The sequence below is a fragment of the Panulirus ornatus genome, chromosome 8, assembly GCF_036320965.1.
Source record: "Panulirus ornatus isolate Po-2019 chromosome 8, ASM3632096v1, whole genome shotgun sequence".
Lineage (NCBI taxonomy): Eukaryota > Metazoa > Arthropoda > Malacostraca > Decapoda > Palinuridae > Panulirus > Panulirus ornatus.
Window position 1 is genome coordinate 6,059,353 of NC_092231.1, and position 16,232 is coordinate 6,075,584.

Below are 16,232 nucleotides of genomic sequence, written 5' to 3' on the forward strand. Positions count from 1 at the left end.
CAGTCACTCAGAGGTTCTAAAGTTAATAAGTGTTAACTACATTTACAGACAGTGGAATATGCTAATAGTTACTGTAGTTCTCCTACAACTACTATATATATATATATATATATATATATATATATATATATATATATATATATATATATATATATATATATCAGTATTTCTAATGTTCACTACTAGGTAATATCTGGATTAAAAAGAGGTAAATAAACTTCTCAAAATTATGCTTTTATTTCAAGTATTCGAAACGAGTATTTCTTAATATTCTACTGGAATCAAGTCACTTTTTTATGTTACCTCTGCCACAACAACGAGATGAAATGTCTTTTTCACAAATGGCTAAATCATTCTCAGCTTCAACGTAGAACCTCATGCCTTTATATCACAAAAAAAACAAAGGTTCTCAGACATATTACCTTCTAATCAACACCACTACATGTACAGCACATGTAGTTACAGAAAAAAAAAAACCTTTTGAGTTGTTTCAACAAACTAATATTTCAAAAGTAGGAAAATCTACTACATAAATAGAACTTTAAGATTACGTTTCACTAATTTCTGCCATTTATGAAAATCACATTGAAATGAGGATCATTCATTTAACGTTTCACACAATCCTTCGTTACCTGTCTAATCCTCATACAAGTCACTACAGTGATCAGGCTATGTTAAGTGACCATGATTACCACTGACAAAAAAGGAAGATGTAGTTTGTACGATGAGTCGAGAAGTGGTGGCTGAGGGTGAGGGTAAGGTGTTGTGGGAGAGAAAGGAGGAACAGAAGATTGTGGCTCTGTTTACCATCATCTACTCCACCCAAGGAGGTCATCAGTGACCACAATATGTTCCTGGCAGGAGTCGAAGATGAGTCTGCCTCTCAAGTTCATAGTCTCCAAACACTATCAGGTTCAACCTTCTGTTCTCAAGAAGGTGGTGTTCACCGTCCGAGATCAACACAAGAACTTGGCATCATGTCCTCCGGTTGGTGCTACTTAGACAACACTTTACGTTCGACTACTTAGACAACACTTTACGTTCGACTACTTAGACAACACTTTACGTTCGACTACTTAAACAACACTTTACGTTCGACTACTTAGACAACACTTTACGTTCGACTACTTAGACAACACTTTACGTTCGACTACTTTTCAACTGGCTACATGAAACTTACCCTTTTATAAAGCTCCAGGATGGTTGGTTTGCCCCGTGCCTGCTGGATGGCCGTAGGTCAAATCTCCGCTTCAATGACCTTCCTCCCTCAGAGTCCTTCCTCACATGCTGTCAATCACCTTATTCATCCTATTTCCTGAGTGGACAACCATCACTCCTTCGAAGAAGCAATGACTTGGAATGCATAGTCTTTTTTTATGGAAATGGACATGCAAGAAGCTGTATGTACTTGTCTTTCGTTAACACGAGCATAGACAGGGACTTGTCTTTCGTTAACAAGAACAGAGACAGGGACTTGTCTTTCGTTAACAAGAACAGAGACAGGGACTTGTCTTTCGTTAACAAGAACAGAGACAGGGACTTGTCTTTCGTTAACAAGAACAGAGACAGGGACTTGTCTTTCGTTAACAAGAACAGAGACAGGGACTTGTCTTTCGTTAACAAGAACAGAGACAGGGACTTGTCTTTCGTTAACAAGAACAGTGCCACAGACTTAACTAGATCATTTTGTCCAATCCATCATATCTATATTTCCGTATCAACATTTCTCACTGTCTCCCAGCAAACTTCAGATACTCGTCGACGGAATACCCAAACAGATCGAAGTCAAGCTTATACCGCTGGTAGAGGAGTCGAACTTGTCTCTGAGTTAAGTTCTTGAAGTAGTGAGGCAGTACAGTTGCCGACGAGCCTTCGGCGTCTCCTTGGTTCCTCCATTCATGCACGTCCTGGATCTCCTTCAGGTCGGCCACTTGCGCCAGGAACTGCTCGTCTCTGGTCATCGTCTCCAGCTTCAGAACCATTTGGTAGTCAGAGGCACACACGCCACACTGCACCCAGTACGGTAGCCAACACACCACCTACGGAGAAGGGTAGGGTAATACAGACACACACACACACACACGTCTGGGCCAAACGTCCACTGAATCTAATATGGAATAATAGTAACTCCACCAACGATACAAAATTGGTAATAAGAAAGCACAATAATGTTCCAATAATAATCCACTGGATATTAAAGATACCCCCTCATCTACGATACAATATTGGCAATCAGAAAACACAAAATAACGTTCCCATAATATAATAATAATAATAATAATAATAATAATAATAATAATCCTTCTCAAACACGATGATCATGTTTACAACCGTCTCCTGAGTCTACAGAATCAGGAATGTTATGGATTGGATTGCTTTAAGTGCATCGTTTAGTTTAGTATGAAACTGCGTTATATATACGTTCTTCTGTTTTGAGTGATGTATGACCAGGAAGGTGAGGCGTAGTTTAGGGTGGAGCAGAGGACGTTTGCAGAAGACACTACAGGATTCTTTTTCCTGTCCAAATTTGGTACCAATAAGATTTCTGTGGACGTTTAAAAGTTGTTCATATCCTCTGTTAATTGTGTGGTATGGGAAGTGATTGATGCCCAGTAAGAAAGATGTTGAGTGTCAAGGGTAATAAGAGGGTGTAAGTTGGATTAATGTCTGTCATTGGGTTCTGAAAACGATGGCTGACTTCTTTGGCGATGCAAACACTATTTTGAGAGACCCATTGTCCTAACAGTATGTTATAGCGTTGAATATTTTGATGATGATTGTAAAGTAGTTGTAAATGTAAGTAAATGAAAGCATGACTTTATGACTTATGATTCACAACCTGGGTCTACGTTTTCTGAGGAAATGTGATATCCACTGCGTCAAAAGTTGTTAGCTCTGGCTGGTTGGACGGTTATTTTGGGGTTGTTAATTGGGTTTTACGCCTAACAACTGCCAGGGTCATTAAGGCTTTCAAGGTCAAGCAATAAACATCACCCAAAAATCGTAAACATCTTCAGGAATTCAAGATAATTCTACGACCACATATATACACACCCTCTGTATGTGGACCATGTGTTATTCTGTGTTCTATTATTCGGGAGTTAGAACAACATCTATCTACAATATCTATTTCCACTTAATGATCTGCTAAGTTTAGGTTTACTTCTTAAATCACAATTTGGCCATGTTAAAGTCCACAGATGATGTAGATATTTTCCTGACCGGTTTAATCTTAAAATTCAATTTTCAAATTAGTCTGAATTTCCGTAAACCCGTCGATGGCTTACGTTTTCTATCCAATCCTGGGCGGTCTTCAAGCTCTTGGTGGAGTCGATCACAAAATCAACAAACTCGGGGAAGGTTGGCGTCGCCCTGGTGACATGGCTGTCGGCTGGTCGGTATCTGAGAACGATGGCTCGCTGCAAGTGCTCGAAGTACGGTTGGAAGGGACGAGGGTCAGGACGTTCAATTTTGTCCCTGTAGGCCGAGAGTAACCTGTAGGGGAGGAAGAGGAGGACAAATGCTGTAGTGGGGAGGGTGGGGGGAAAAAAATATTCACATGATGGACTCACTTGCTAAAATAAATAGCTCAAAAATCACCAGAAAAAAACAAAAAACACTAGAAGGAATGGGAAACCTTAACCTATTCACTTAAATATTTTCTCTTGTAACTTCTGTCATGCACATCAAAATAGGAAAGGCACCAACCAGATCTGTACCCTGAATACACACACACACACACACACACACACACACACCTTGGATACATAAAAATCTTTGTAATCCAAAGAATATTTCCACAGCATGATAATATGAACAAGCTAGGAAATAAATCAAGATACATTCAGGATTTACGAACTTTGAAAAAGATTTGAGCACTTGGTGACAAGGTGGTTTTTTGAAATGTGCTGACAGTACATGAAGTCACTAGACAGCTGCTGGAGGGAGACCTAAGAGGTTCCTACAGAAGGTTAAAGCAATATAAATCAACACGAGTTACGGTACGAATGAGCAAATCCTTGACTGAGGTTGGGGATAGATAAGGTTGAAAATTACCCCTGCTGGTCTCAGATGCCACTGAGGATGAACCAAGAGTATGTTGTTTGGGAAGATAAATGAATGGATGTTTGAGATATTCGAGAGAATGAAACTGCTGCCAGCCAAGGACAGAGTATTCAGAAGTGCAGATGTAATTTTGATTGAAAGAGACTGATGTATGGCATAATGAATTAAATTCTAAAATGAGGAAGTGAAGTAGGAGGGGTCTGCAGTAATATAATGACAGCAGGCAATGTTGATAATAATCTGCAATGAATCTAATCTCTCAAGAATGGGTTGTAGATGAAGACAGATCGCATGTTGAGGGTGAGATATGGAGAAAAAAAAATATATCAGATTAAATAGTTTGACCATAAATGAAAATAAAAATCATCAAAAGTTTATGAATAAAAAGGAAGCAAAAATCATTGGGGGAAAAAAAAAAGATGAAAGAAAAGTTTCTAAAAATGTGAAAACTAAAGGAATGGATAGACGAGATGAATCTCGTCTTAGCCATCCGGATCGTCGCGAACAACAACACACGGAAGACATCGTACCTGGTGAAGGGGTGACGGACGACGAGGAAGCGGAGGGCCTTCTTGAAAACTCGGTTTTTCTGCTGGCTCTGGTGTGGCTCCCTGTACTCCTCAAACACTCTACGGTGACCACCTCCAAAATTTGGCTGGGGAAAAAATAAAAAATTGGCATGTCTTCAAAAGCAAGTGGTGGTCCAATGTCTTAAATATAGTTTGGTTATTTCTGCTGCATTTTGCAGTAAATTCAGATAGTTTAACTTGCCTCCAAAAAGAGATGAATTTGTCCAAATATGACAGATGACAAGTGTAAATACTAACTCAATTAAATATCAAAGTCTCTCTATAATTAGAATCTGTTGGTTTTTTAAAAACACCTGAATATTCAACCCCTCCCCACCCTATTTTTAGAGGGGGGTGGGGGGCTTAGAATAGATAAATATTGGGATGGGATAAGGAAAACGAATTCTCAGGTGACCCGTTCTCTCTCTCTCTCTCTCTCTCTCTCTCTCTCTCTCTCTCTCTCTCTCTCTCTCTCTCTCTCTCTCTCTCTCAACTATACAAGTTCTGTCACTGACATGGATTGGATTCTTCTTTAACGCTACATACAGCAACACGACTCAATCCTCAATCTAAACTTTTTTTTTTTTTTTTGCAATGTGACGAAGTCCACAAAAAAAAGAGAATCTAACCCTCTTGATCATGTAATCAAGACCCCTCACCATATACTTGAGCTTCTCTCTTGCTTTGGCTGAATATTTCTCTAACGCTGGGTTAGCATCGTTGATGTGTTTCAGACGTAGGAAGTATGCCATCCACGTTGTTGACGCCACCTGGGAAGCCAAAAGAATAAATAAATAAAGAACAAGAGTCAAAACTCCAAAACAATCAATATAACACCATCAAACACCTTTGGGGCAGAATACGCAGCTAGACGTTCTAATTTTACGTAATAGGTTAACTACCATGAAAAAAAAAACATTAAATCGAGCTTCTATAACACTGGAAAGATAATGTTAACAACACAAACAAGAAAGCGCAAGTCGTGCATGCCTGAGAAGTATAGTTTCAGATGACCGTGTCTGGAGTGGAATTTCAAACTGGGATGGTAGAGCGGATGTCTATGTTGTCAATGTTTGTTGGGGGGAGGAAGGGATCTATTAGAATAGATTACTGAAATGTGTGAGGCAGGGGAAACCTTTTTAATCTTATCTTTAATTTCTTATTCTAAATGAATTCTTTTTATTTCATTTTTTTTTTGAGGGGGGAGGGTTGGGGGTTGGGTTGGGTATGAACTGCTTATGAAGTCAAGTTCTGAGCATTTGAGATGAGACTATTGGACGTAATTTTGTTTCGTCCCGCAGTGTTGAAGGTCTTACTTGTCCAGCAGTTGGTGATTGTTCTGGGTACTCGTGTTCTGTGCAGTTTGCCGCTTTGTTTTATGAGCCTTTGACTTGTTTTCTCATCCGAAACATCTTGTGTGTGGAGAGCAGACAATCGCTGGCGTGTTGACCCACCTTGTACACCGGGCAGTATATGACCGGAGGAGTCCTGGTGGTGTCCCACACGAAGGTTATATGTTGACGGACCGACGTTAACTCCGGGTGCTTGAGGCAGACGTCCGTCAGCCTAGCCAGCCGCTCCTGCTGCACCGCCATCTGTTCAGTCATCAGCTCCTCAACCTGGCAAAGACGAACGGCTATTAAATGGTGACAAATATTCTTCCTTCTCATCAAAAATATCCAACTCACAATCACTTTCGGCTCAAAAGCCTCGCTAACCTAATCAGATATCATCCTCCACGAATACCACACGACGCTGTGAATATTGTTGAAATCTAGCAGACAAAGTCAGGATACACGTGGAAAACAGATCCAGACTCATGTTTCCATCCAATCGCACGCCCCTGGATTTTTCCATGTAGGTTGGCGTGACTGGAAATCCGTTATCATTATAGTGATGGTTCCCAGTCCTTGATGGAACTAAGGACTTGAATAACGGCTGGATGTTCCAGGATACATCCCTCTTGTGTTGAGAAGTGTGATGATATTACTCAAAGGAAGTGGTGAGTGTATCGAGGTCAACGAACCACTTTGAAGGATTCACTTTTAAAGAATACCAACTCAATGCGTGAAGACTAATATGTCTCGTGTGTCTCTCTTTGTCCCCTAACTTGCGCATGTTTTATCCTGCAAGAAATAATTAGTATAAAAAAAATCAGGAGAGTGAAAGGCGTGAATGGGATAAAGTGACTTATAGAGATGTGGTATACCGGGGTCGACGTGCTGTCAATGGACTGAACCAAGGGCATGTGAAGCGTCTGAGGTAAACCATGGAAAGGTCAATAGGGCCTGGATGTGGATAAGGAGCTGTGGTTTCAGTGCATTACAAAAAATGGATATATATATATATATATATATATATATATATATATATATATATATATATATATATATATATATTTTTATACTTTGTCGCTGTCTCCCGCGTTTGCGAGGTAGCGCAAGGAAACAGACGAAAGAAATGGCCCAACCCCCCCCCATACACATGCATATACATACGTCCACACACGCAAATATACATACCTACACAGCTTTCCATGGTTTACCCCAGACGCTTCACATGCCTTGATTCAATCCACTGACAGCACGTCAACCCCGGTATACCACATCGCTCCAATTCACTCTATTCCTTGCCCTCCTTTCACCCTCCTGCATGTTCAGGCCCCGATCACACAAAATCTTTTTCACTCCATCTTTCCACCTCCAATTTGGTCTCCCTCTTCTCCTTGCTCCCTCCACCTCCGACACATATATCCTCTTGGTCAATCTTTCCTCACTCATCCTCTCCATGTGCCCAAACCACTTCAAAACACCCTCTTCTGCTCTCTCAACCACGCTCTTTTTATTTCCACACCTCTCTCTTACCCTTACGTTACTCACTCGATCAAACCACCTCACACCACACATTGTCCTCAAACATCTCATTTCCAGCACATCCATCCTCCTGCGCACAACTCTATCCATAGCCCACGCCTCGCAACCATACAACATTGTTGGAACCACTATTCCTTGAAACATACCCATTTTTGCTTTCCGAGATAATGTTCTCGACTTCCACACATTCTTCAAGGCCCCCAGAATTTTCGCCCCCTCCCCCACCCTATGATCCACTTCCGCTTCCATGTTTCCATCCGCTGCCAGATCCACTCCCAGATATCTAAAACACTTCACTTCCTCCAGTTTTTCTCCATTCAAACTCACCTCCCAATTGCATAAGTATATAGAACCAATCTCGTCTATGGATAAAGATATTAGCTTCCAAAAACGTTTATATAAAAGTCATGTTTTAAACCCGAGTAATGTATCCTGCTTTTATAATTCTGGTTGAGGATGGTATTTTCCTCCTGTTCACTTAATTGTATTTCTAATACTTTAATCAATACTGTATAATTCATGGTACAATCGACGAATGTGCAAGGATACTGTGTTAACTAATTTTCATTAAAGCAGATATACCATTGCCCGTGCACAGCCAATTCATAATGGTTTATAGTCGCTTTGATAATAGCCCCTCCCTACAAAAACAGAACTAGGCTTTAATAAGTTTCTCTCTCTCTCACACACACACACACACTTCAGAAAATCAAGGGATAAATAACACTCTATTTGAATTGTACTGTACCTCAGTGATTTTTTTTTTTACCTATTATGCTTTAATCAATATCCTATACAACGACTATGCACATATAAATACTTTCAACGTCATACGGCGCCTACTAAGTAATGTGGACCATGTGCTTCATCACGAAAATTGCTGTAACTGGCAACTCGACCGAGAACAGCCAATGACGATGGCCGTAACAAACTCCTTTAAGCTGTTTGGGGGCGGAGCATCATGTCCTTGGAAGGAAACGTTTGTTAACCGTCTTTTGGCAACCATTTAAACAACATTACCACAATGGTCTCTTTTTAAATGACGTTTATCAGCATCTCTGCCAACTTAAGAATCATTTATTTGAGTTTGGTTTCGTATATCTGGAGGTTCGCAGTTACTGAGGTATAGTTTTTGATACTCTTGCAGAAATATACCAGCCAGCAGCAACCCAGTGTGTGTAATTCTGCCAATCTATGTACGAAAAGACAATGCTACTCTGTCACATATCCACTACCACAGCGGGATGAACGATTTTAGTGAAAAAAAAAAAAGTAAATGGATTCAGTCGACTGCTAGTTTCAAAAAATGTCAAAAATCTTCACAATCCTAAATCATATATTAATAGTACCTTTAATGGACTTATCAATTTGTTTAAACAAGATCAGTCAATTCTTTGTGAGTTATAACGTTATATTTAATGGACATACACGATCTACGATCAAGGTATACTCTTGGAAAGAGAATATTACTTTCAGAAGCAAATCAATGGGGAGGGGAGGGGGCAACGGGTTTGTACCCCCTCCCTCCCCTGAGGGATATACAATGAACAATAATAATGATGATTTATGTATTTCATGTTTGACGTATGTGCCGCTTCATTTCATGTTGGTAATTCGTTCAGTATGTCTTACAGCCTAAAAAAAAAAAAAATAATACAATTTTAACTGCATGGTACAGTTGGCCATTAGATAACTGGTTATTTTGGATTTGCGCCTCTTCAACTACCAATGTCAATATGGCCATCAAGTTCCATATAATAATCATCAGATGAATAAACTCTTAAGACACAAATCCCCTTCATGTGCTTAAGACACTTCTCAGACCATATTTCTCTACATAAATGGTATCAAAATCTCGATACAATTCATTTGGCCAATGATAAATCACCAATAAGGTTGAGGGAAATGGAAAACATGTAAGAAACATATTCGTGACTCCCTTTTAAACGATAAAAAGTTAACAATACATCAATACGTCACGAAGAATTGTTCTAGAGAATGGAAAAGGGACTTAATTAATTAAGAGTCGCGAGTTTACAGATGATAAAGGAGAGTTTTGTGGTTAACACAAGACCAGCTGGTTGGCGAAGAGCGCATGAGGGATGTTCTTCCATAATCTAACCTGTCCTAAACTAGCTTATCCTAGTTTAAACGGACGGGAGAAAATCCCGATCGCGTTTTTCACGTAATATAAACCATTTCAAAGTCCCCTCTTAAAACGCGTGCCCGGCTTGGCAAGTGTACCTTGGTAAAAGCTGTGCATTCATAACGTAACCCAATAACGCCTAGAGAAAATCACTGATAACGTTAGAAATACAAGCGAGCCTACAAAATACAATTCTAAATTTAAAATGAAAATCCAAATTAAAACTACAAGCGAACAATTGATAAGTCTTAAATTCCTTATGGGCGCCTTAATCTTTTGAGGGCCGGCAAGTCTGCTTATTGGCGATATGTGGCACGTTATCCAGCCATGTGTGTAAAGATTAGCCAATGACATAAGAGCATGGGTCGAGTGTATGTATCTTCGAGTCTATGAGCGAATCTAATTGGTTGTGAGTAACGAGTATGCAGCTGTGTATCAGAGATGAACTGCAACACAATTTTTACCAAGTGTGTGTTTGAATTCTCTTTTTTTCTTTTGTAACAACTTTTTGGAAGTATCTGCTGTTTTGCTGATTTGTCAAGAAATGTGGAGGAAGTAATTGCTGTGCTCTGGATATGAACATGCCGGACGGTATGAGGCGTGTAAGGGACAAAGCGAATTCGAGCGATGTGGTATACTGGGGACGACCTAATGTCAATGGACTAAACCAAGGCATATGAAGCGGTCGGGGAAAATCACAGAATGGTCTATGTGGCCTGGTTGTGGAAAGGAGGCTCTAGGTCCAGTACATTATACATGACAGATAAAGTGGGGATGTGAGAGAATGAAGCCATTTCTTCGTCTGTTCCTGGCACTACCTCGCTAACGCAAGAAATAAACACGAAAAAAAGTTAATGATATCGTAACAAACAGTTTTAAACGTCAATTATCGCCACATAGATCAAATACGGTAGCACAATCGAGAATTGTTACCATCTGGGAATTTTTCTAATTTTTTTTATTTTGGCGCAAAATTAGTCTCTCAAACCTTGATCAGATACTATCATGAACATTCATTAAAAAAAAGTTTCATATGATAACGGAAATAAAAACTCGTATTTCTGTATTCATTAAGACTTGCCTACACAGGATGTTTCAAAGAAACAAGTCATATAACAGCTGCGCATTTCGCAAGGAACCGAAACTAAGCGGGATCTCTATACAATACAAACTTAACATCTGAAGAAAGACAGCTGATTAGATATGCAAAAAAAAGAGGAATGAATTGTTTCTAGAAATATGCGAGCGATGACGGTAGTAATACTATATCATAGACGTGGTGTCCCACAGAACGGGTCCTACGTCATTATACTCATGAAACCGTTACGTTCTTGAAATTCCATTACTCATGAAACACTTGTCTACTTCTACCCCTATATATCAGGATTCGAACATAAGCAAAAGCTTGTAAATACTATAAAAAAAAAAAAATCTTAAAAACTCCTTCAATACATCATTATAAACTGACAGCATTCTCGTACAGTGAGAGAAGACTCAGCTATGGTCAGTGACCCCAATCAGAGACCCCATCGCTACCTGCTTCGCCTGCCATCAACAACTGAGCATCCATCCTTACGTTCTTTCATTATGTGATGTAAACTGTTAAACAGGTACATGCAGTGTTCTCTCCATGTCATACACAACTGTTTATAATAGGACGCGTTAAACAGTTTTTCTTTATAAATACCCAACTGTACACACACTATTATACGTAGCCTACCCAATCATTGACCTACTATGTACGAAATGAAGTTTGAGAAACAATTCACATGAAGTAGTTTCAAACTGTAATCCTTCTATTATGAACTCTTACCATCGTGCAACAAGCCTATTTAACAAAAAGTTTCATTGAAATTAAGACTGTTCAATGATGCCAGTTCTCCTTAACTACTGTACTTCTTTAAGACAATCGGGAGTGAGGTTAATGTAGAAGTGGCTAATAATATGCCACAACTTCTACTTGGCAACTCCTCCCGGCCCAACCTAACGGTATTCACGCCACACAAACTGGTTGGCCAAACATCTTCGATGGGTATCCATATGATGGCATTCTTTTTATTTTTTCCTCCTCACAACCTCAAGGTAACGTATTAGTTATATGTGATAATAAGTATATCTGATCATAGGTATATCTGGTATTAGGTATATCTGATAATAGGTATAACTGGTAATATGTTTCGTGGAAGAGTTTGTTTAATCGAACAGCACTGACAGACCGTCACATGCTTTTAATCACAACTCAGACAATTCTTCCCAGATTTTATTTACAATCGTTTTTCTAATCATGGTCTAAAACGTAAGTTTTCAACCCATTCACCAAAACACCTACTTCTGCAGCTGAAGGAGAGTTGGCTGACCTACTTTTTTTTTTTTTATCCGATTCATGCATCGAGAATATATTCATTTTCAATGATGGGCAAACATCATCAAAACTATCAACACTGTAACTCTGGACATTTAAATAAATAAAGTCAACTAGTTATACTCAGACGTTAGCCATTGTGACTCAACTGCCTATGTATCATATTGTCTCGTTAAGTAATTACAACGATGCAGTTTATAACAACGCTACCATTCTTTTAATAGTAAATTTCTACTCCAATGTCCCACTAAAAAATACAATTACAAATAAGATTACAATGATATTTTGGAACGAAATCGTCATGGATGGGTACTGGGTACTGGGGCTATTCACATTCGGCACTCCTTCGTGGTTAGTGGTTAGCGTTTCTGACCATGAGTCAGCACGGGCTAGCCTGAGGTCGTCCCAGCATAGTAGGTAGGAGTTCTACCGTTGGGAGCCGGCCTACACCCAACATAGATAGATGTTCGGCAGATGGATGCCTAGCTCAGGTTGTGTGTGTTTGTGTACTTATATACATAAGAGTAATGCCATGGAACATGTACACAAAGTTCAGAGACAAGGTTCATGTGTAATGTACCTATATATATATATATATATATATATATATATATATATATATATATATATATATATATATATTCTTTCTTTCTTTCAAACTATTCGCCATTTCCCGCATTAGCGAGGTAGCGTTAAGAACAGAGGACTGGGCCTTTGAGGGAATACCCTCACCTGGCACAATTCTCTGTTCCTTCTTTTGGAAAATTGAAAAAAAAAAAAAAAAAAAAAAAAAAACCGAGAGGGGAGGATTTCCAGCCCCCCGCTCCCTCCCCTTTTAGTCGCCTTCTACGACACGCAGGGAATACGTGGGAAGTATTCTTAATCCCCTATCCCCAGGGATAATAGTAAATATATATATATATAATATATATATATATATATTTTTGCCGCTGTCTCCCGCGTTTGCGAGGTAGCGCAAGGAAACAGACGAAAGAAATGGCCCAACCCACCCCCATACACATGTATATACATACGTCCACACACGCAAATATACATACCTACACAGCTTTCCATGGTTTACCCCAGACGCTTCACATGCCCTAATTCAATCCACTGACAGCACGTCAACCCCGGTATACCACATCGATCCAATTCACTCTATTCCTTGCCCTCCTTTCACCCTCCTGCATGTTCAGGCCCCGATCACACAAAATCTTTTTCACTTCCTTTCATAGGGCTGAGCTTTGAATATCAACCCTCACCACTAGCCCTCCCGTGCAGGTAAATTATACTGGTAACATTTACTGAAGTCTTTCATATATATACTCTGCTTTTCTAGCAATGTGACGATTCAAAAATTAATTTACTGTGAATACAAGGAAAAAAATTATATATCACAAACCATCATTGCAAGTTACAGAACGCGTTCCACCCCTCACCTATAAAGGGAGTCTTAAGGGTTAGGTTGACCCAGATAATGGAGGGACGTTGACCCCAACCAACCCACTCAAACTATTCGGTGGTACGTCCACTTCTAAAGATATGTGTGTGTGTGTGTGTGTGTGTGTGTGTGTGTGTGTGTACACTTTTCAGAAAAGTGTACACTTTTCGCGACATGTGCAACTACAAATGTGCATAACACTATATTAATGCGATTAACACTGCATTACGTGTATTTCGAAGTATATTTGCCTATCTTAATATTCCAAAAACATATCAACGACTTGCAAATATATATTAATGGGTACATACACAAAATAGCAATATCCACGGTTAACTTTTACACAACAATTGTGAATAAATAATACCCTATCCCGCTAATCCTAATAAATGGTGACTGGTTGGTTTAAGGTACGAATATCTACGAAAGATATCTCAAATCTAAGATAAAACTACAGCAGACCTCGATCATATACGGACAGCTGACTTTGAAAGGAGCTTAATGGGCACCTGACTTAGAAAGAAGCTTAATATTAAGCTGCGTCATTGTACTGATCGCTCTCATCTGAAATTTCGTAGAAATAAAAGAAATATAGTCCTACGACGAATTATTTAATTTCCTGGGCTTACAAGAGAGAAAATTTATCACCAGATCCTTTCAAACATGCCATTGTTACATGGTTCATCACGTGGAGATGCAAAACATCATTCTATTTATGCTATACCTACATTATCACCACATTTCCTCTCACTTTCACAGCTTTTTCTCCCTCCAAATTCGTTAAACTTGCCTTACAAGTGAATTTCCCAAGTGTAATGGTACCGTAATAACAGTAAAGAATCGACTGTTAAAACTCGACCATTTTACCTCAACTATGGAAGTTGTGCTTTTGGTATTTCTTACCTTGGGATCCTCGTGGTGGATTTTGAGTCTCTTGAGGACTTTGCCATTTGTAGGGGCCAAAGCCACAGGCCAGTTGGAGTCGCTGGGATCCGGGTGTCTCCAGCTTTTACATGGGTAGACATCCGCTGTCTCGTGGGTACGGCCCTCCTCCTGACGAGAGCTTCTAGTACAGTTCCTCACGCTGGGGAACATGACTTCCTTTGAGGAGGTCGTCGATGTGGGTATTCTCCTCTGCCAGTCTGCAGAAGGAGGAGAAGAGCTGAGATTTTTCTCAATCTTGGTGGAATCATATCGGACTGCTGGTAGAATGCGCGGTGAAGTCTCGTGCCAAGCGACCTCCTGAAGGAGCTCGCGGTCGCCCATCGCCAGGAAGAGTTCCTGGACGTCGCTACGTGTTGGTAGCCTGGCATTCTCCACCAGAGCTTTGACACGGGACTCGACGCGTTGCTTGTACTCTCTAAGGCGTTCGCTTTCACTGAAACGACTGCACACAAATATGGTGAAAGCACTGAGTATCAACACAATCTTCAGTCGCCTGGTTAGCATTCTCGAGGTGAGCTCCCGGAGACGTGACATGGTCATCGTTTTATACACACAGTCATATCGCTCAAATCGTTGTGCTGTCAGGGTATTTTGATATCACATAACAACATCACTTACAACTTCACAATGAGATGGATGACAAACTGAAGACCAGCAGAATGCTTACGTTATTACTCACGTCTGAACAGGTACTGCCACCTCCAGTAGAGCTGCCTCTTGTCGGGAGCATTACGTAACGTTGCCAGACGCATGAAGAAACTTGCCACTTAATTCATTTACTTTATAGGTAAGGTCTTATAGTGCCGATGATTTTTTTTTTATTCAATTCAGGCTTTATGAGGCTGGTAAATATGAGACCTAATTCCATTTCATATGCAGAACCAGAATTTCATCACTTTTGCGCAAACATATACAAAAAACCTCAAATGCTGTATTTTCATCATGCCATTTACATCACAAGACTATTGTTTATATTAAAAGTTGTAGAAATAAAGAAAAATACTAGACGAAATAGATTGATGATATATCAATACAGGCGTTCAACACACACACACACACACACGCACACACATGTAATTTAGGTATGAGTAAATCCCAACTTAGAATGATATTCAAAGAGCTCAACTCTCTGCAGGCAAATATAAAAATTGCATTCAAGTTCAAGGAAAGAGGAAATATTTAGCAAGCTTTTGACATCCTACACAGGCCAAAATTTGAATATTCTCTTAATTTTGGTCACTCCTCTAAGTAACCATCTTTGGTGTCCTCCATAGATGAGCAACAAAATGGCTCTAAAATCTGTAATTAAGACAGCCAAGTTATAGGGACTTTTAGTTGCCCACCATGGAAGAGAGAGGAGTGGTAGGTGAGTCTGACCTAACCGTCTAAGTTTCTAAATCTGATCAAATGCCGTTAACAGAAAAGTTGTTCGAAAGATGTAGGAAGAAGACTAAACGATAAAACAGGAAATTAAGGACAAAATTTCAGGAAAAGAAAGTTGTTAGGAAGTACTTTTACGGTATATGAGTGGAGGATGAATTGAAGAAAGTGAACGAAGATTAAATGAATGTGAACTGCACACGGTTAAAAAGAGGCTTGACAGTTATAGTGTTTTATGTCCGTCATGTGTCGTAATACATTTGTATTACGTTAATAAAATGGGTATCGCACTGTATTCACAAACTGCATTATTTGTTTCATGAAAATATATTGTACAACTAAAGCGTTGTAATGATCATGTACTATAATAAGGAAACTAAAGTAATACGCAAAGACACACCCCTGCCACTTGAAATTATTCCTTCCGTCTCTCTCTCTCTTCCTACATGTA

At 39.6% G+C, this 16,232-nt stretch overlaps 1 protein-coding gene across 1 annotated transcript; it reads right to left on the reverse strand.

Moving 5' to 3' along the window:
* Positions 1 to 221: 221 nt before the first annotated feature.
* On the reverse strand, positions 222 to 15,095 carry LOC139749673 (carbohydrate sulfotransferase 10-like). The gene is made up of 6 exons (XM_071663838.1): positions 14,360 to 15,095; positions 6,089 to 6,253; positions 5,294 to 5,404; positions 4,596 to 4,720; positions 3,288 to 3,495; positions 222 to 2,039 (listed from the first exon to the last, which is right to left on the reverse strand). Exons 1-6 carry the CDS (start codon positions 14,939 to 14,941, stop codon positions 1,728 to 1,730), a joined length of 1,503 nt encoding a protein of 500 aa, XP_071519939.1. The 5' UTR covers positions 14,942 to 15,095; the 3' UTR covers positions 222 to 1,727.
* Positions 15,096 to 16,232: the final 1,137 nt, after the last annotated feature.